Raw genomic sequence first — 23,011 nt, forward strand, 5'->3', positions numbered from 1 at the left:
AATGGTTTTATTTTTAATTTATACTAACGTAATGTTTAGAACATAATGAGCCCCCTGATTGATAATGATTTAATAATATGATATGTCCCAATTTAGCGCGTGGCAACGTCACATGTTAATAAGATTAGACAGCCAAGAGCCAAGGAGAAATCATTGACTAATTAATTGGTTTTTTTTTTAAAGGGAAACCCATTACATTGAAACATTACCAAGAAATAAGAATAAAAATCAAAGCAAGATGTGTTACAAATCTACAAATAATTACAACAACAGCAACAACGTAATTAATACATTAGTCTTCATATAGTTTCATATAGTAATAAACATTAAATCCCCTTGTATAGTTTCGTTGGTTGTTAAAACGCCACACATGCAACTGGACTGTGGCTTTGAAAATGGTATCTTGCCGAAAAATGTAGCATGTTGAAGGTTACAATTTGGAAGTATAGTGACAGATATGACATATAAAAAGTATATTAGTCAATACAGTATTCCCCAGTTTCGGGGCTCTAACAATGAATTTTAATAAATCATTGGCCTAATTAATCAGCCAAGATATTATGTGCACGCTTCTAAAATCTAAAAACTATGCCTTAGGGGTGTGCATTTCCTTATCAGGTTATGTCAACTCAAATTAAAAAAAAGTTTTACCACTTAAAATATCTACTATTCTTAAACCTGCAATGAAACTAAATAGGACATAAAACAACACATCAAAGTTTTGACGTTTTAGACTTTACAGCAGGATAATAGGTCTAATTTCTTCTTTCTTAGTCAATATGATTAATGATTATATCCTGTTTTGTATTTGGATTCAGAGGGTCGCCATCATGTCACCCCAAAAACCTCCTCAGCCTTTTTGTCAGACAACAACCCTCCATGAACGATGGTGACTTTTTTGACTGAAGGTTAGCTAGTTTAACAAAATAGAAGAATGTTAGGGTCAGTTAGTCATACATGGTATCGACGATGAAAGGATTGCAGCTTTTCCCCTCACTTCCATATACAGGGTGTTCCGGAACTCTCTACCAATATTTTAGGGCATTGCTCCTGGGTAAGAAACATACCTAAATATCATATTTAAATTGTCCGGAAGTCCTTAGTTATTCACACAGCCGCCATTTTGTTTTTTTCAGTTATTAATTTTTTTTGAAAGAATGGTTAAACATACGAAATGGAAACTTTGCACAAACATTTATGACAACTAGACAAAGCTAACAAAAAATTATGAAGATTTTACAAATTCATAAAACAAAATGGCGGCCGTTTAAAATTTTTTTTAAATCAATGGTTTTCAAGTTATTTAAGAGACAAAATTTTGAACGGCCGCCATTTTGTTTTATGAATTTGAAAAATCTTCAAAATTTTTTGGTAGCTTTGTATAGTTGTCATAAATGTTTGTGCAAAGTTTCCATTTCGTATGTTTAACCATTCTTTAGAAAAAAATTAATAACTGAAAAAAACAAAATGGCGGCTGTGTGAGTAACTAAGGACTTCCGGACAATTTAAATATGTTATTTAGGTATGTTTCTTACCCAGGAGCAATGCCCTAAAATATTCGTAGAGAGTTCCGGGACACCCTGTAGATCTATAATACTTTTCAATGAAATGGCGACCATACAAAGTAGGTATTTTTAGCCAAGTATGAATGGAGATGAGTGTATAGAATGAGGGGCGCGATCTGCTTGTAGTCTTGTTAGTGACTTAGGGTGAAATATTCCTTAGACACAGCTTTGTGCTGTTAATTAATAGCCCATACAGCTAATGGCAACTAAGGGACCTACAGTTTATAGTGGAATCGAAACCACATTTTCGCCTTGGTACGAATTGGTCTAATTATCAGAATAGTCGTAGTACTCACTAGTGCGGACGTTAATCCACACCAGGGAGTATTGTATCCACAGTGCATGCCTTTAAATATCCACAATTTGTGACCTCCTAGTATAGCTACATGACGTCGCCACTGTCCCAGTCTTGCGGATAAACTATATTGACGGATCTAAAAGTTATAGTATATTATTGATGGCTATGCCGTGACCCAAAATGACAATTATTCAGGAGTAATAATTCCATTTCCCCTACTACCAGCTAACAATCATGGGTTTATAAAGCAGTTCATATATTAACTTAGACTAAGTTAATATATGAACTGCTTTAGATCTGTATTATCAGTTCTCAAGGGTTGGATATTATCATACCTATACTCCATTTCCAAGAGCACCCATATCCTCTGAGAATGATTAATATTAGGTCATTACCTAGCATATTATAGACTTAGGTTTAAACAAATGAAAACAAAAATCATCAACATAGGGTATGTTTTTCAAAGGCAAGTTATCACAATATTATATTTTTGCTTGTTATATTCTTCCCTTTAGAAGACAAAATTAAGGTGTCAAGATTCCTGGTTGCATAAATTGTTCTATTGTAAAACGTTTTTATTAGCTCCGCTTCCTTGTCCGGTACAAATTTTGCAGTCGATTTTATACTAAGTTCCCGATGTTATGGTTTAAGGCCCAGACAGCACACTTTATCCCAGGGACATCCCATAGTAGTCCCATATGTCCTGAGAATGTCTCGGGATATGTGCGCTATCCTCAGGATATCCCGCAAAATCCCGGGACGAGTACGAAATCCACAGGATATCCTACAATATACCGTAATGTCCCGGGATTTGTAAGTTAACCTCAGGATATCCTGTAAAGTCCCGGGATATGTACGAATGCCATAGGATATCCCAGAATGTCCCATGACATCCCGGGACATGTAAAAAATCCACTGGATATCCTGTAATGTCCCGGTAACAAACTGAAGAAAAAAATACTACCACTGATGAAATGTACAGTATATCTAAATTTAAATGTTCAACAAGGCCAATAATATATAATAATTTGTTTTTTTCACTAGTGCTTTCAGAAACTTGGTTTCCATCTTCAGGCTGTGTTTACACTAGTACAGAAAGTAAATATTTACTTAATAAATTAATTTTAAACAAAGTTAAAACAGATGATTTAAAGGATATTGGAAAAATAAAAAATAATATTAGAAAAATTAATCTTTTGAATTTTGGATATGTTACAGTGTTGTTCTTGATGTAATTATTTTCAGTAATTCCGAATTTATAATTGGGCCGTCTTCATTATTTAACAAATAATTTTGGTCTGTTTTTTTTTCTAAAAATTAGATTCCCACGCATTAAGATGTTGAGGTTTTATAATTTATTTTAAAAGTTTAAGGTTTCCCAGATTGAAAATATGTCTTGTTAATACTATGGCTAGCAAGGGTTGACTTTACTTTACTGACATATTACTACCACTGAGTTCAGGAAAACTAGAATTCTATCATAGTTGTGTGAAATGTGAATTTAATTCTAACTTTAAATTAATAAAACAACAAAAAACTAATTTTAATCATATAACAATCAATTATTACAGTGCTAATCTAATGGTGATTAAATAATCTATATTCAAATACCAGTATCCTCTCCAACTACCAGAAAAAACAATTCAACTACTTGAGGCCTAAACAGATTAACAGAATCATATATAGCCTATACTGTAGTATCAAAAATATTTTAAGTATTGCGACCATTGCAACTGTCGGCTACTCTTTAACCACTTGAAAACACCCATAATCAACAAGCGCAGATAGCTCAGGAGGAAAGGTAAGAGGCTCACAAGGCGAAGGTACCAGGTTCAAAACCCGTCTGGGCCAAAAACTTTTTTCTCGTTTTTTTCTTCAAAATTTTTGTTTATTAACTATTTAATCAATTTACTAAACTTATAATTAAGCTTTTCATACTAAATCTATATTATTTTGTGTTTTTTATGTTCAGGCCCAGACCACACTTTATCCCAGGGACATCCCATAGTAGTCCCATATGTCCTGAGAATGTCCTGAGGACTACCCTGGGATGACCTCGGATGTCCCATGGATATGCGTGTGAGCTTATCCGTAGGACATCCCCGGGCGGGGACATTACGCATTCCTGTGGATATCCTGTGATATCCCAAGTTGACCATAGGACCACTATGGGATATCTTGCATATCCTGTCGCAATATCCGTGGGATGTCCTGAGGAGAAAGTGTGCTGTCTGGGGGGGGGGTCAGACGACAAAAAATTTTGTATTCATAAAAATTTAGTTTTTATGTTGTATTATTCTTTCTTCAATTCTCTTTAAAATGATAACTTGCTTAAAAAAAACTTGGATGGGTAGAAAAAATGTGCTTCCATGGTAAAACAAATAAAAAAAACTTTTCCTACAGTTAACTAACAATGTACATGTTCTCTCACTGATTTGAGAAAGCAAAGTGGCCAATTGGCTCATCAGTGAGACAATGTTAACATTGTTAACACATGTTAACACATGTTAACATTGTTAACAATGTTAACATTGTCTCACTCCAGATTTGCAACGTGAAGGCACGAAATAGTGAGCGCGTAACATGCAGGCAACGTCGTATGCGCGCGAAATACGTTGGCAGCACTGGCTGTAAATCAGCTGGTCAGCTGTTGTACTGTACTGTTGTATTTGTCACTTCACATTAAATGTTATATTAAAAGTTCACTTCTGTGCAAAAATAGGTTATGTTTCTTCACCAATTTTTTTGTTTTATGGTAACTGTAGGAAAAGTATAATGTGCAACTCGAGTGCAAAGTACAATTGCCTCACTCGAGAAACATTCCTCACTCGCCTACGGCTCGTGAGTAAGGATTTCTCTCGAGTGAGTCAATTGCTCACTTTTCTCACTAGTTGCACACACAACTATTACCTACGACCGTTTTTTAAAGTAGCCATTTCAGTCCAGTTCTTAGAATTGAAAAGTTTCACTTTACAGCTGTTTACTTTCATATCCGCATAGTTTCATTTCATATCCGCATAGTTTTCTCATATCCACACAGGTAACGGACCAATGAGGTTCAAGTATTGAGAGAAAAGAATTAAAATTGTAATGCTTTGAACGTCAACTAATCAGCTGATCAGTTGACCAATTTAATTGTTGATCCGACTTGTTCATGATGATACTCGCGTATTCTTAATTAAGTTGGTGGAAGTCCAAAAATAAATGAAATATTTGCCGAATTGTACCTGATACTAGTTATTTGTGCAACTAGTGAGAAAAGTGAGCAATTGACTCACTCGAGAGAAATCCTTACTCACGAGCCGTAGGCGAGTGAGGAATGGTTTCTTGAGTGAGGCAATTGTACTTTGAACTCGAGTTGCACATTATAATTTTCCTACAGTTACCATAAAACAAATAAATTGGTGAAGAAACATAACCTATTTTCACACAGAAGTGAAATTTTAATATAAAATTTAATGTGAAGTGACAAATACAACAGTACAACAGCTGACCAGCTGATTTACAGCCAGTGCTGCCAACGTATTTCGCGCTCATACGACGTTGCCTGCATGTTACGCGCTCACTATTTCGTGCCTTCACGTTGCAAATCTGGAGTGAGACAAAGTAATTAGAACATTGTCTCACTGATGAGCGAATTGGCCGCTTTGCTTTCTGAAATCATTGAGAGAACATGTACATTGTTAGGTAACTGTAGGAAAAATATTATTTATGGTAAGAATGCTGCTAGCAATGTTGTAATATCGAACGAAGTTTAACAAACACAATTACAGGAAATTAGCTGATTATACAACAAGTCGTTGCATCACTTTCAGTGGCAATGACAATACACGAAAACATAACCTCTCTAAAAAGTTATCATTAGTGATTGTTAGTAATTAAATCCAGATTGATAGTAATTAAAAAACGGTCGTAGGTAAAGTAGTGTACGCAACTCGCGTTAGTCTTTACGCAATCGTTGCGTAAACTACTAATTTATTTCATTTTTGAGGAACTATTTAATAAGGAAAAGAAGTCAAGACAACCTATCTTTTGCAGCTGATGGACACTATATTAGAAGTAATTTTGCAATAAATGTAGGCCTAAATCAGCTTTTTCGTTGCGTTTTGTGAAAACTAATATTTTTTACTTTAGGAACACATTCGAGGGCCTAAGTCTAATACCACATATCTTCCAAATATAGAGTTTTGAGATTTATAGTAAAAAAAAAGATTTCATTGTCTCTCGCCTAATTCTAAAATCTCGTAAGTCTATAAAAATGGGAAATAATTTAAAAAAAAATGGGAAATGTAGACCTCGTATGTTGCAGTATTGGCAAACCTTCCTTCTAGCTACACGTATCTTGTATTGTTTACAGTGTGCAAAAGGTGGTAAGCTGTGCCGGTCTGTTATTGTTATGCAGTTTCGTTGTGAAATAGTAGTTTACGCAACGATTGCGTTAAGTGAGTCTTTACGACACGAGTAGAAAATTTAAGGCACGAGCCTTGGCGAGTGCCTTAAAAACTTCTACGAGTGTCGTAAAGACTATTAAAACGAGTTTCGTACACTACTTTACCTACGACCGTTTTTTATTTACTATCAATCTGGATTTAATTACTAACAATCACTAATGATAACTTTTTAGAGAGGTTATGTTTTCGTGTATTGGCATTGCCACTGAAAGTGATGCAACGACTTGTTGTATAATCAGCTGATTTCCTGTAATTACGTGTTTGTTAAACTTCGTTAAATATTACATTGCTAGCAGCATTCTTACCATAAATAATATTGTATCAGGTACAATTCGGCAAATATTTCATTTATTTTTGGACTTCCACCAACTTAATTAAGAATACGCGAGTATCAACATGAACAAGTCGGATCAACAATTAAATTGGTCAACTGTTCAGCTGATCAGCTGATTAGTTGACGTTCGAAGCATTACAATTTTAATTCTTTTCTCTCAATACTTGAACCTCATTGGTCCGTTACCTGTGTGGATATGAGAAAACTATGCGGATATCAAATGAAACTATGCGGATATGAAAGTAAACAGCTGTAAAGTGAAACTTTTCAATTCTAAGAACTGGACTGAAATGGCTACTTTAAAAAACGGTCGTAGGTAAAAGTGAATTTCAGTGTTCAAAACGTAGTAAATATAAGATAGAATTAACTCAGTTTTGTATAAATGCAATTAGTTTATTTGTGGCTTTATTACAATTTATGTAACACGTTGTCATAAATCCAGTGTTAAGATACGAGGTCTTAGAAGGAGGAATATTCTTACTGTAAAAATACGTTATAACTTGTTATAAAAATTATTGTATTAACTTTTTTGCTAAGGAATAATTTTATACTCTAATTTTTTCTGTAATACAATAAAATAGTAATTATAACAATAAAGTTGTTATAGTAAAAATGCTTAGTGTTTATTTAGCAATACCTCGTATCTTACAAATTGGTAAATTCTAATAACTCGTATACCCAATTTCAATACCACATAAGTTAACCCTCCAACTGGCAAATTTAAAAAAAGTTTATTACAATACCTCGTATCTTACTTTTTTTGTATAATAACTCTTGTAAATAATAAATAAACATAAGAAGTGGTTTTATCAAATTTAATAACTACATGTACATTCCTATAAAGTAATGAGCTGTTTTTCGTAAAACCATAATAATTACAACAATTTTTTGCTCTCCTGTAAAGTAGGCATTTTCCTCATACGTGGTATTAGACTTAGGCCCTCGAATATTATCTCAAAAACTAAAAGATATATCTCCAATCTCCATATTTTTTTGTTTTGTTTCACTTTTTCAGAAGTACAAGATTAACAGAATTTTGTTGCGATAGATAAAAAAATTATTTGAAGTTAATTCAATTAGTTTTTTGACCGGAATATTTTTGCAATAAATGAATAATTCCGTAAAAATTCAAAACACCCAAATTCCTTGAAACTTTCTGCTTATGTTGTAGAATACATTTAGGCCAGTAAAAATAGGTTTTACCCGGAAAGCTGGAAATCGTTTTAATCCTTTTGTTTTATCTAGAAGTAAAAGGATTTGAAGTTTGTCCCATTTTTTCAGGTAAGCTTCTGACCTGGGACCACAAAAACCCGTCCAGCGTACACAAAAGCACACCGTAAAGGAATTGTAGAGCATAAAATTCCGCATCCATCGAGTATCTGGTGATGAAAATCTAACGAATAAAAGTGATTTATAGTAATTTATATATACTATATAATCAGTAGGCTTTACCTTCTGCGTGAATTATTGAGTCTTCATTAGTTTCTCATAAGATTCCGCCGAAGAAGTAAATACATTGCAGCCAGTGTCAAGTTTGATGAAACAATGTCCCTCACATAAGAATACTTTCTTTCAAATGAAGAAAATAAACACTATCTCATAACATAAATTATGCAATGTTCAATAATTTCAAAATAAAATGACATTATTTAAATTACTATAAATTGCTTTGGTTCGATTTTCATCACCAGATACTCAATGGATGTGGAATTTTATGCTCTACAATTCCTTTATGGTATGTTTTTGTGTAGGCTGGACGGTTTTTTGACGTTTTAGCAAAACTAGAAAATAACCCTAAATTTCAAGGTTTTTGTGGTCCCAGGTCAGAAGCTCATCTGGGAAAAATTTCAAATCCTTTTACTTCTAGATAAAACAAAAGGATTAAACAATTTCCAGCTTTCCGAGAATTATTTCCAGGAACAGCTAATTTTTTAACTAATTTTACTGGCCTAATAGAGATCAACCAATTATAAAAAGTTCAATGAAGATTTATGGTTTTTGAGATATGTGTTCCTAGCATTGCAAATATAGCCTGTCTGAGCCCCTTAATGTTAAATGAAGTCGACCTCGTGGAAACAGATGGTGGGACCAAGTGAAGTAAGATAATGCAGAGATGGAGCCACAGTACAGGATACATAGGACACGTTGAATTGGAGAGGATTTGTTGGTGCGACTAAATATCACCTGCGGTCCTGCGATAGCCCTGGGAGTAAGAGCAATGTTATACTTAGAACCATAAATACAAAATTTCATTCATCTAAATCAATTTTGGTTGTTAGTTCCCTCCTGTGCACTGCATTTGTAGAGGCTGCGTTTTGTTAACAATCATTTGTTTCTTGTTATTTCAGTAATAACATTGCTTAACCAAATAAAAAAAAATAATCATAAACAATAACTCTCGTTCCCTATGTATAACCAAACAGTAAAGCACAAGAAATTGACCCTAAAATGATAGAAACAAAATTTTGTCAAGCGATCAGTGTCACATAAGCTTCAAAATTTACTTTGGGATGACAAGTCTAATTCATCAGAATTGTCTTGGTTAGTCTATGTTAGAAAACAGCAAATACTTATCTAAATTCACAAATAAATATGGCCTCCCTTTCACAAATATGGTCATCCTAGCTACAACATCCAATTTTTGAAATTCCTTCCACAAATTGAAAGCTGGAAATGAAATACCATTTTATAATCAATTAGCCTAATATAATTCTGTATTCAGTTCAAGTCCAGATTAAAAACCAATCTCTTTTCACAACTGATCAACCAATATTGAGCAAAAATATTGGACAATTTTCACATTATTTAGGTACCGTATATACTTTTAAACCCCCAAAGGTAGGTGCTTGTAAATAACACATTCACTGTGTACCTATATACAGTCAAATCTCATAACTTGGACACCTCAGTGTGCATTGTTTTTCTTTGTTCAAAATAAGTATAAAATTGGGTTGCAATACAAAATTGAGAGAGGTTACTTTCCCAAAAGGTAACCTTTAACAATTATTTGCTGTGACAGCATTTTAGACAATTATTGGTGTGCTTTAAATAGTAAGCATTACTTAAGTATTAAACTAAATCAATTTACTCAAAAAGTAGGCCTACTTTAAAAAGTTTACGAAAACAACATTACAATATTCATCATTCATCATACTACTTGTCATAAAAACAAACAAGTACAAAATGTATACTAAAGAGAAAATCGATAATCACCCAAAGAGAATGTCGTAACTTCCAAATTTCTAATCACATGATTACACAGAATAAACTAAGGCCATTTAATTAGGGAAATGAAAAACTAACTAATTAGATGGAAGTTAGCAGTGTTTATTTGTTAAACAATAAAACATGTCGATAAAGATGGAACATAAACGTTGCAGTTTCCAGGATGTAAGTGTTTACAGTTTGAGCTTGGTACGTCTCCAGTGTCTCCTCTTGGCATTGTACCTGTAATAAAAAAACATATAATAGAATACCTTAATTTGCTTAGTTATCCAGGCTTTACCTTATTGAATTAAACAGTAAAACACCTAATAACCACATTACATCAAGTACTTGGGTTAATAAAAACCGTAAAAAAATTTAATTGGTTAGACATTGGGATCTGGGAACTGTTTGTCGTGGTATGGTTAATTGGCTTGGCTATAGACATCCCAGAAACAAAAGATCCCTGGGCCATTTCGAGACGTGCAGGTTTGAAGGGCACGCCACACCTACCAGCGCGAACCACGTGATCTTTTTGTTTCTGCGCAGGTTGTTTTGTTCTTGGGATGCCTATAACAGTGTTAATTGAGCCGGTAGTCTCTCAAATCTTATGTTGTGATAGCTTGGAAAACACCAATTGTTAATTATTTTACGAAATAGATTTTGTGTAGGCCTAATCAGTAACAGGTCTTTATGAACCAGTAACAGGTCTTTATGAACTGAAAGAAGCTTTAAATAAGCTAACTCAAATGTGCTTGCCCAGTTTTTATTTTGGTTAATTGCCCAAGAGGTAAAATTGTTGTAATTTTATTAACCTTTAATAGCATTTTATATTGAATACAAACATGATAATAATTTATGCCACAAAGGCATTAAAGTGCCAAAAGTAACTTCTCTGCCGCAGCAAAACCTGCACGTTAAGCAAATATCTATTTTGATTGGATTTTCACTTGAACTCAAGTCCTCAAATATCTTATATTTATTACATAAGTTATTTAAATAGCATTATCAAATAGCAAAGCAATAGCTTAGCTGAATAAGAAAAAATAAATTTGATCAAAATGCAATTTATAAACAAGCAAACTACAACTAATTAATTTGGTGAGTACTTTTTCGTACTTTTATCGTCTAAAAACGCCACGTGATTTTGTGACTATCATTAATCGTTTGTTACTCTATCGAATCACGACATCATCTACTATCGCTGCGATAGTACTTGTCGTTTGTCACAGATCCTGTCAGAGGCTTATTGTGATTTATATTTCTATGATTGTGATATGGACGAAATGAGTGCATTCTATAATATAATTAAACTGTCATAACCTAACCTTATTAACGAGACTTGCTGATAATGAAAAAATCTAATTAAGGCTTACTACCATTGACTATTGGATACAGAAGTAGGCCTAGACGTCCCATCTATATGGACCAGATGTAGCCAATTTTTTGTTAAAAAAGAACGTAGTTGTGTGAGCCAGTCACAGAATGCGCTAGTGGCTAAAACTGTATTTTCTACCTTTTTTTTACTGGCTAAGTTGATAGGTCATAACAGTTGCTATAGCTCACAATAAGTAATTCCATTAGTTTGAATTGGTAAAAACGATTGTGTATTCAACAGAAATCAGTAATATAGATCAGCACAATCTGTCGGTGGCTCACATCAACTACGACGATTTTATTAAAAAAGCTGGCTACAAATTTAACATGGGGATGGAATGTAGGGACAAGAGCATTCGTTTATAAAATTTAACTGTCATAACCCAACCTAACTAACCAAACTTGCTGATAATGAAAAAATGGAATGAAGGTTTACTACGGACGAAATGAGAGCATTCTATTATAAAATTAAACTGTCATAACCTAGAACTAACCGACCTTGCTGGTAATATAAAATATAAGATAAAATCAAATGAAGGTTTACTAATCTAAAATATAGTTCTGTTCATAAAATAAAATTATTAATGCCTCAAATTCTAACAAAATATGTACAGCAACGATATAAACAACCCATGGATCGCTGGCTCAGTGTTGGCCGCGCGGTCCGGGGCTCCCCCACTCTCTACTGGCAGAAGGCGGCGCAGCCCATACACTTACCGTATAAAACACACCTTTTTAGATGCTGCTCTGTTTGAATATGTAGAGATGAAAAATTGCTAATGCATGTCAAACTCTTTTTACAATTAAAAACTTAATGTATGTTTTGTTTCTTGCATAGAATAACTCATTTGAACTCTTTAAAACTACCCATTCACTAAACTTGATTTTAGATGTTTTTTCACACAACTAACATGACTACTTCAAAACTATACATGGTAAAATAATAAGTAATTAAATTGCAAAGAAAGGATATTAAGTACAAAACTTTTCATTTCACACTCGATTTATTAATTAAAACATCATTAAATATTTTTTAATAAAATCATTTTGGTGAGTTTCTGTTGCAGACCTATGTTAGGCATAAACGTGATACTTTTTCGTTTAGCTGAGTGGTGGCAATATATTGGTGTCTTCCCCAAAATAAATATTCTCGACATGCCCCTTAAAAATAGTGCCGACAGAATGGGAACACGCGGCTAAAAATAGTCTTTTTGTATTAAAGTTTCCTTTATGTTGAAGCTGACAAGTTAATACATTGTAAACTTACTTAACTACCTTAAAAACATCTCAGTGTGTCCTAATGAGCTTTAGTTACATAATCAGTCAGTTGAGTATATAATAACTCAAATTGTCTTTTTCTTTTTTAAGGATTTATTGCACAAGATGTGAATAATACATTATACCTAACGAATATCAACCCGACCTACCATCATAACCCATAGTGTTGACTGACCTCTGAAAAAATAAGCCCGGACGCATTTATTTCATTGTGTATGTTTTACAATGTACAGTTTTAGTTTAACCCTATCAACAAAATAAAAACAAAAACAAATTTCAGACGCTGTCATGAGTTAAGGAATCACTTACTCAGACACCTTGTTTATAATCTATTAGATTAGGTACTTTACTCGTGAAACAAAATGCCACTGCCTTTCTGTAGGACTCTGTTGGTGCAGTTGTAAGCGGAACAAGATACAACCATTTTAAACACATACTTAGCGTACAATTAAAGATATTGATAAATTTAAATCACAGTTTTAAAAAACCGCACACTGTTGTTACATCAAAATACCCCCCGCCGCAGCAAACCTGCAGACTAAGCGAATTTCCATTTGACTGATTGGATTTACACTGAAATGTCTACTTAAAAATATAACATTTATTCTCTATTTAAATAGAATTAGTTAAACTAGTACTTAGGTTTGCTGCATCAGGGAGGGTAAAACTGTTTTTTTTTTTTCGTAAAACGTTAATAGTTAGTAAGAAATAAAAACATTTTCCAAACTTGATCAAAATATGTTCATAAACAAGCAAACTACAACAATTAAGAATAACATGGGAATTTTAAATTTACAATTTTTTGGAATTTTCTCCGTAACCATTAGGCGCATAATAACGCTTCAATATACTAAATTATTTGTTTTTTTTTTTTTAAGCTCTACAAAATGGTTTGGAGAGAAATTGCTAAATTTTATGTTTTTTGGGTCAAAAATGGGAAAAGCCTTTTTTTACCCCATAAAACCCCCCGTAAACCCCTGTTCCCATGGTCCGATCATGCTGGATCGCGAACTCGTTCGAATAAACGTAGGTTTACACGTTTGTACCAAATTTCATCAAAATCGGATCATTTTTGCTCGAGTTAGCGTGCTAACGGACATATATATATAAAATGAATTTGAACGGATGGTGTTTTTGGCCTCTGGGGACCTCAAAATGAAAAAAAAATCGGTCCCGCGTCCAGGTCTTACCATGAGTACTACGGTAGCCTAATAGCTTATTCCCTATATGGGAAATTCGCTAAAAGTGTTGGAATGGGTGACAGTTAGCATGCACGTAAGGTATGCCGCCGCTATCTTGCCAGTAGAGAGTGGGGCGAGACCGAAAACAGCGCCCGCTACGCCACTGAGAGCGCAATCCAGTAGTTCTTTACATCGTTGATGTACAGTTATAGTGTACAATTGTTGACGGAAAGCGGCTGGCTGAAGGGTCGACCCTACTCACACACACAGACGCAAGGGATTAGGATGGTCATGGGACGGACCATTGACCTGCCGCGCGAGTCATCGCTGGCTCACGGAAATTAAACTATCAATTTTTTTAATTTACGTTTGTTAAAAAATCCGGTAACGCTTTTGACTTCAGCTCAAAATGCTTAGTAAAATGATACCAAACAATATATATTTTGCTTAACAAAGTGTAAAAGCTATGAATATTTTAACACGTTTTTATTAGCTAGCTACTTGCCATAATCATTTCGTGTTTGGACTTATTTTTCATTGAATTAAACAACAAATTTATTAACACTAACCATTTTACTGTATATCTAACATAAAATGAATTGCAATTTTGAGGTATCATACAACAGATGTTTTTTTATGTTGGGTTTTCATGTCTCTTTAGTTTATCAGCCCAATGATCTAACCACTACACGACAAACACCGCTGGCAGCATTACGTATTGTTGCGGTAATGGTGTGGTGTTCATTACTACATCATGGTGTCTACTATACCTGGTTTGAAAAATTCAAGGAGTTTTCCAGGAGAATTCAAGACAAATTCCTGAATTTTAAGAACTACTATCGGAACCCGTTCAACTAATCGCAACCCGCTAATAATAATTTATTATTACTATTAATGATTATTTTAATTTAAAACAAAACTTTTCCAAAGAACAATATTTTATATAACATAATAAAACAGTATAACTAATAGGTAAGGCGACACCAGCTATTATCTCCTGCGATCGTGGGAATACCAGTGAGCATATCTTGCAGTCTCGTCAACACAGGCAACCGATCGCGGCAAAACAGGTTCGCATATTTTATTATTTCAGCGACACCGATAATCGTCTCCCACGATCGCAGGAATACCCATGAGCATATCCTGCGGTTTCGGCAACACCGATAATCGTCTCCCGCGATCGCGGCAATACCCGTGAGCATATCGTGCGGTTTCGGCAACACCAATAATCGTCTCCCGCGATCGCGGGAATACCCGTGAGCATATACTGCGGTTTCGGCAACACCGATAATCGTCTTCCGCGATCGCGGCAATACCCGTGAGGATATCTTGCCGTTTCGGCGACACCGATAATCGTCTCCCGCGATTTCGGCAACAAAAGCAATAGTGTTTGGTTAGCCGACGATTCCGATGACCGGGCTGTGGATTCCCGGAGGTTCGGGTGGATTCCTGGAGTTTTCCAGGACATTTCAAGGTAAGATAAAATTCCCGGAGTTTTCCCGGTTTTCCCGAATTTCCCGGAGAGTAGACACCATGTACATTAATTCAAACATCAATCGAACCCTTTTGACCCCCAAGAACCCCATCCCCACAGTCCAATCATGCTGGTTCACAAAATGTTGGTACCAAATTATGTCAAAATCTGATGATTTTTTCTAAAAAGACATTAATATTGCAGCGTGATGTAGCGCGTCTTAAAGACAAACGGAGTGGTGTGGACAAAATCTTAACCAACAAATAGCACAACCGTCACTAAAGCTTTGTTCACACAGGGCGAGTTTACTACATACAAGTAAGAAGCCGGCGAGTGTACTTGTATATATTCGTTCACACAAAGATTTTTCACTCGAACTCAACAGCTGGCTTCTACACCGCTTGGTGACAGTTAAATGTTTAAATACTGTGGAATCTTGCTGGTTGTGTTGGTGTTTATGTGCATTTAAAATAACGTGGACTGTGGTAAACATATTGTTGTTACCAAAAGCCTCGTGGAACATCAAGGATAAGAACTATACATTTTACAACAAATCGTTGAGAGATATGTTGTTCCCCCATCTGATCAACTCATTTTAATAACTTTTGCTACAACTCCCACTGGAACAAATCCTATCCTTGGACATCTTCTAATAACATGTACACAAGGCAAGCAACTGTGTTCACACTGGGCTACCGGTTCTTCACACGCTAGCTCGCTGAAAAGCTGAGAAGGCGTGTTAGTTGCCGACAGTCAACTCTTTCCACAGCTATCTTAAAAGCAGCCTTTAAGGGGGTACGTTGTTCACTTTGAGCTAGTTAAGAGACGCATTTAGCTTGTTAACTCGCCTCATGTGAACAAGGTTTTAGTTGTCAATAATTTAGACTAGGTCCAAATGTATAAACAACTATTTTTTTTATTTTACAGGTTTTCACACAAGTTTTTATAGGCCTTGAGATCTGCCTGCGTGTGAATTTTTTAACAGTCAACACCATAGAAACACTTAAAAGGCTTCTAGCTAGTGTTTTTATCATAAGACTAGCAAAAATGACATTCAGCGATTTTACTTAAAATAAAAAACAATACCTGATGGTGTTGCCTGTCCTCATCCTAACCCATTGGGGGATGGGTCTGTTCTGTTTAAGCTTCTTGGCAAGCTTCTGCTTAATCTTGAATGTTTTGTGAGCCGACTGAAACCAAGAAAAACCAGGTTAAAAAGGGAATATCATGGTAACGAAATCAAAGAGATTGATAATACAACCCTTTCCGCAGAAGATCCCGGTTATTTTGCGTAAACTACAAATTTAGCAAAGCAACATAACTGCTTTATTAATATCAATCTTGTCTGGTTCCATAGGCGGTTTCAGAGTACAAATTGCAATTACGGGACATCATCTGTAGGCCTTAACCCCCTTCTTGGTGTGCATTCTTAGCTAACGCTAAATGTACAAAATTTGTTTTTTACCCATTACATAACTTATTTATTTGCAAACCTAATTCCTTATAATGTTTTATTTTCTGAATCCTCATAAAATTTAGAACAAAGTGGCTATTTTCAAATATTTATAGGCCTATAATTTATACAATTTCATTGAGCGCAAACTTATTTTTTTTTGAAAATTTTCCAAAATATTTTTTTTTTACCTAAACAATTTTTTTTTTAACCAAATGTTCCTTATGTTCTATGTATAATATTGAAGCCCATGATTTTCCAAACAAAATGGTATATAAAACAGTATAATTAACATTGTTTTCAAGCTTCTCAGATCCGTTTTAATAAAACCTTGCAAATGAGCAAAAAATAGGCAGACATTAAGGCCAAAACAAGGGACACTCGGAGGGTTAACTTTCAAAGATACATTTTAATAAAACCCTGCGAATGCGCAATAAATGGGCCGACATTAATACCATTACTATGGACACTTGGAGGGATATAGGCTAACTATTATGATTGTAATAATTCTCGATTTTATAGCTGTTTACAGCTTTAAGTTAATATTTTAATATAACAGAAAAAAAAAACGTGACAATCGGTAATTTGGAACTGCTTCAGTAGGCCTTAGAAACTTTTTCTGCTAAGAATAACATTCCTAAGTAAGTAGGCTAAAATATTCTTTTAAAATACTCTACTTTTATTCATTTTGGAAAATAGGCCTACATGATTTTATTTATAACTAACTTAATATGCATTTTATAGCAATTTACAGTAGGCCTAAATAACAGTAAACATATCCACAAAAACGTAACAATTCACAGATAGGAAGTGCCGCTGTCTAATTCCGAACATGCGTCCGGAACTTAGGCTTTGTGTACATTTCACGATCCTAATCTTGGATGGCTTGAAAATTAATCTTAATAGTTTCTGGGTCTTTATGGTTTGAAATTACAGAAAAATATTTAAATATTTATATAAACAACTGTACTTTATCACAAATTGGCAGGTAATAACTATTTAGTTACCCAAAGCATAAGAAACTTTTTTCTTAAGGAACTGTTTTCAAGGAAACAGACAAGAGATGTTAGAAATCTGCCAAAACTGTGTACAGCATGACCAATCGCGACCAAAATTTGGAAATAACAAGCTTACTTAAAATGAGTTCAAGCTTCCCAAATTATTAAAAAGCCAATGAAATTGTTTAAAATATACTTGTAAACCTAATGTCACGCTTTCGAATTATTGACTTGTGGTTTTAATAACGAAGGAATACCGCAACATTACAACACATTAAAGCTTTATTGATTTACGAAAATACCCGTTTAACTGGTGCCGATGTGCATGCTAAACAGAAAATGTAAAAAACCGGACCAAGATTTCAAACTAGAGAACTTATTTTATCTAAGAGGTGTTTAAAACTTGTACCCAACACGACTGCAATAAGTTTAGCCTATACTTGCTCAGTAAGCAACAGTTAACCTCCATAAAGTAGGGGGTCACGACTAGGGATATTGCAATATTATCGATATCAATGCATATCGATATTTTCTATATTGTATCGATATTGAGGTTTCGATAACATCGTGATATCGGAATAATTTTGTCAATCGGTTCTCGATATTGAATTTTCTAAGTTTAGATAAAGTTTTAGTGACATCGACATACCTCACGGCCGCCTTTAACTCCAGGCCGCAGCCTTCGAAGTGGCAACGTCGCAAGTGGTGTTGTAACAGCTGTTTTGTTTGGAAGCAACTAATGGTATTTGTAAAACCCTACTGGACTATGACAATATTAACTCCGCTTAAAATGTACAGATCTAGATTTTTAATTCATTGTTTCGGTTTTCTATTCTGTATGTTTTATTTTCAATATTTTAATAAATTTATGTTCATAAATTTAAATTTAAATCAATAGAGTGCGAATTAATGAGCTGATGTCACCTGTCTCCATATTATCTTACGTCCCGTCTGTCACTAAACAACACACTTGCGACGCTGCCAATTCTACCAGGCCGCGGCCTGTAGTTAAAGGTGGCCGTGCATACCTTCTTATCGAGTTAAGTTATGTAGCCTACAAGATAAAATCCACACTAACCATATACCATTTTATTTTGGGGATAGCTGGTTATATTTTTTGTGGTAGAAGGAACTAAGTTAGTAAGTTAGCAACTGATTTTTATTGTTGGAGTGTTGGTTGCACTGTCAGCTATCACTTGTTAGTTGTCAGAGCTCAAGAGCCGTTGATTATAGCCTACACTGAAGTCCACCAGTGCTAACCTTGTTTAAATTGTTGTAAATACGGTAATTATTGTTTTCATTGTAGGCCTAACTCCAAAAAATTAGGCTGGTTTTGAAATGCACTGTGTTTAAAGCTCCAAACAACTATGTTTATAGCTTAAGATTTTTATTATTAACTTAAAACAAGTTCAAGGAAGTCATTAACCCTCAAAGTGTCCATAGTAATGGTATTAATGTCCGCCCATTTAATGCGCAATTGCAGGGTTTTATTGAAATTTATCTTAGAAACTTAAAACAATGTAAAGTATACTGTTTTATATATCATTTTGTTTGGAAAATTATGGGCTTCAATGTAATATATAAAACATAAAAAAAAATTTTCTATAATTTTTGTGGGGTTTTATTTGTCAAAAATTATAAAATAAATATGAAAAAAATGTATGTTTGCGCTCAATAAATTTTTATAATTTACAAGTCTACAAATATTTTAAAATAGCCACTTTGTTCTAAATTTTATAAGGAATACAAAAATATAATAGCCTAATAAGGAAGTAAATTAGCAAATAAATAAGTTAAGTGGGTGAAAAACAGATTCGTACATTTAGCGTTAGCTAAGAATCCATAGCCTAACCATAGCTAGGAATCTGGCCGTTAATTTACATCAATATCACTACCTACTTATTCAGGATCATCAACCAGCCCTTCAAAATCACTTAAATCTTCTTATAATGCACCACGTATACTGCTTTTTATTTTTAACACTAAAACAATGATAAACGTAATAAAACACATCAGTCATCGGTGCGAGGTTAACCAAGTTGTTTACAAATAGGCCTACGCACGTCAGCTGTCTGCTAAAATATTTTCGGAACTAAAATGAAAAGCGTCTAGAAACAGACATCAAGATAAAGCTTAGAATCTGCCGAAAACAACGATACCAATCTCGATCCAGTTCAATCTGATTCAGTCAGTCCCAGAGCCTTCGACGTAAACGATGTTCGTATGTCGCAAAAGCGACGCACAACACACCCGCTGTGGTGTTATGCGATGACTCATATTATGTGATTACGCGACTCACAAACACTGTTTACGGCGAAGGCTCTATATGACTGACAAAATCGGATTGAACTGGATCAAGTTAGGTATCGTTTTATTTTACAGATTCAGAGCTTTCTCCGGAGGTCTGTCTCTAAGCGCTGTTCATTTTAGTTCCGAAAATATTGTAGCAGACAGCTGACGTGCGTATTTGTAAACAGCTTGGTTATCCTCGGACCGATGACTGGTGTGTTTTATTACGTTTATCATTGTTTTAATGTTAAAAATCAAAAGTAGTGATATACGTGGTGCATTATAAGAAGATTTAAGTGATTTTTAAGGGCTGGTTGATGATCCTGAAGAAGTAGGTAGTGATATTGATGTAACTTAAATTATCAGCCAGATTCCTAGCTATGGTTAGACTATGCATTCTTAGCTAAACGCTGTGTACTGAAATCTGTTTTTTGCCCATAACTTATTTATTTGCAAATCTACTTCCTTATATTATAATATATTTGTAATCCTCATAAAAATAGGCCTATAATTTACAATTTCATTGAGCGCAAACTTATTTTTTTTTGAAAATTTTCCAAAATATTTTTTTTTACCTAAAAATTTTTTGTAAACAAATGTTCCTTATGTTCTATGTATAATATTGAAGCCCATGATTTTCCAAACAAAATGGTATAGCCTATAGAACAGTATAATTAACATTGTTTTCAAGCTTCTCAGATCCGTTTTAATAAAACCTTGCAAATGAGCAAAAAAATAGGCAGACATTAAGGCCAAAACAAGGGACACTCGGAGGGTTAAAAAGCAGATTCCTCCAAAGTAATACAGATAAGTTATTCAATATTAATATCGATATTTGGATCCGATATTATCGTGATATCGATATTAGAGGCTGGAATCGTTATCGATATATCTAATATCCATAGATTGCTGATATCGCAACAACCCTAGTCACAACCCCCCTCCGGGACCGCCCTTGGTTGTTCTATGTCACCTAAGCCAAACCTCACACAAGGTTAGGCTACACTGTATAAGACGGAATACTGAAAAACACATGTTTTCGCGCCGATGATATCTGTACGGTACATTGATGGTTGGAACCATGCTCTTCCCTAGTAGGCCTATAGGCTAGGTAACTTAGGCTAGGCCACCATGACAGAGAATTGTTTCCTACCAAGTGCAACTTGAGTGCTACCTAACAGTAAAAAACAATATGAAGATGTATTCAAGAACCTACAATATAAATGATGTTTAAATTATATTGAGTTCTCATTTAAACTAAGGCCTATGCGATTGCTGTCATCAACCGAGGTTATGTTATTAATTGTAAGGAGCAATGTCAAAGTTACTTCTTATTTTGGCTGATATTAACAAAATATTAAGCAAGCTGATATAAAAAGTAATTCCATTGAACAAACTATTACCTCGATTATCATAGAAAATATGGATACTTAAAATCAAAGATACACGTTTACGTTACTTACCATGGCGTGGCGATCAGCTATTGAGAACGGGAAGAATAAGAAGAACTAAGATCTTTACTAACCTTACTAACATGGATAAAAGAAGGATAAAGAAAGAAAAGTCAGTCAGTCTAACGGATTCAGGTGTACCACCAAACGGTGTTTTTCAACTTTGTGTTGTTCGTACGATATAAACTGATCGGAGAAGTATAAAGGCTGAAGTAAAAGGAAAATCTGCCCAAACCGTAAAAAAAACACAATCTATCAAACTACTGTGTACAGCAATGTATACTTGTATACTTGAATTCTTCATCTTTGACAGAACTAGTCTGATAGATTGCGTTAAATATTTGTTAGTGATAAAAAATAAAAACTATGTAGCCTACATTATTTACAGTAATTATACCGAGTCACTAAACTTAACTTGGCCGTTTACTATCGGCGAGGCGGACAGAAACTCATCTAACAAGGGGCTCATCCTCAAGTTCCTTTAAGGAGTACAGCGGTCTTTTAATCAATACATCTTCTATTAACTTCTTTAAAGAGGGCACATCCATCTCCCGCACTCGAGTGGGCAGCGTATTGTAAATTCTTATGGCTGAGCGTGGATATCTACTCGAGGTATGGCTGAGACGACAGCGGGGAAAATCTATGTTTTGGGCCTTCCTATGGTGTGGTGTACATGTACCTCATCTCTCCTAAGGTGAGCCTTTAATTTGCTCTTCAATAGGGTTAGAATATCCAGAACATATTGGCTGTATACTGTAAGGACTCCTAGGTCCTTGAAGATAGGTCGGCAGTGATCTAAGTAGCCAGCAGATGTTATGATCCTCAAGGCTGCCTTTTGGAAGAGCAGCAGCACATCTCCAGCCGCTGAGGAGTGCCCCCACAGTACCAGCCCAAAGGTCACCACATGGCTGTGGAATAACGCATAATATACTGACAGAAGAGAATATTCAGGAATTTCAGGCCTAAGTTTTCTAAGGAGATGGAGGACTCTTGATAGCTTTAACGCATACCTGCGAGATGTGTTGGTTCCAACTCAGCCTAGAATCTACCATGAAACCTAGGAGCCTTACCGCTCCCTCTTCCTCAACTCTTTGTTTTAGGGTGCAGACTAGTGACTGGGTTTTGTCATTCTTTATTTTGAGTCTGTTTGTCACAAAACAATCTTTTGCCTTTTCAAGCAGGTCTTCAGCTTCTGTTGCTAGATAGTTAATATTAGCACCCTTGGTCAGCAATGTCGTATCGTCTGCAAATAATAACGTTCTCCCATTCATATGTAAGTCGTTAATCATGGTCGTGAATAGGAGAGGGCCTAAAACTGATCCTTGAGGCACGCCGTGAGAGAGATGGCCCACGCTGGAAAGGGCCCCCGCAGAGACACAACCTGTTTACAATCACTCAAATAGTTTGAGAGGCTCTTGAGGACAATGCCGCCAATGCCATATTTGCCCAGCTTTAGTAGGAGGATTTCATGAGGCACAACGTCAAAAGCCTTGCTTAAGTCGCAGAGGCTAAGCTGGAAAGACTCATTCCGTTCAAAAGGCTTCAGATATGGTATCGGCCAGGCTCAATAGGGCAGTGGTGGTCGAGCGGCCTTTCCTAAAACCGTGTTGGGCATCAGTGAATAGGCTGTTATCCTCAAAAAACGACATGAGCTGCTT

At 35.0% G+C, this 23,011-nt stretch overlaps 1 protein-coding gene across 2 annotated transcripts; it reads right to left on the reverse strand.

Moving 5' to 3' along the window:
• Window positions 1–9,954: 9,954 nt before the first annotated feature.
• LOC128988403 (60S ribosomal protein L39) lies at window positions 9,955–21,472 on the reverse strand. 2 transcript variants are annotated; one of them, XM_054409656.1, is made up of 3 exons: window positions 21,366–21,472; window positions 16,249–16,352; window positions 9,955–10,095 (listed from the first exon to the last, which is right to left on the reverse strand). In XM_054409656.1, the coding sequence occupies exons 1-3, from the start codon at window positions 21,366–21,368 to the stop codon at window positions 10,047–10,049; spliced, it is 156 nt and encodes a 51-aa protein (XP_054265631.1). In that variant the 5' UTR covers window positions 21,369–21,472; the 3' UTR covers window positions 9,955–10,046. The 2 variants fall into 2 exon arrangements, with proteins under 2 accessions (XP_054265631.1, XP_054265630.1); XM_054409655.1 differs by lacking the exon at window positions 21,366–21,472 and adding an exon at window positions 21,306–21,332.
• Between the last annotated feature and the right edge of the window lie 1,539 nt (window positions 21,473–23,011).

The sequence above is a fragment of the Macrosteles quadrilineatus genome, unplaced genomic scaffold, assembly GCF_028750875.1.
Source record: "Macrosteles quadrilineatus isolate MER2022 unplaced genomic scaffold, UCM_ALF_1.0 Scaffold_3__2_contigs__length_128488019, whole genome shotgun sequence".
Taxonomy (NCBI): Eukaryota; Metazoa; Arthropoda; class Insecta; order Hemiptera; family Cicadellidae; genus Macrosteles; species Macrosteles quadrilineatus.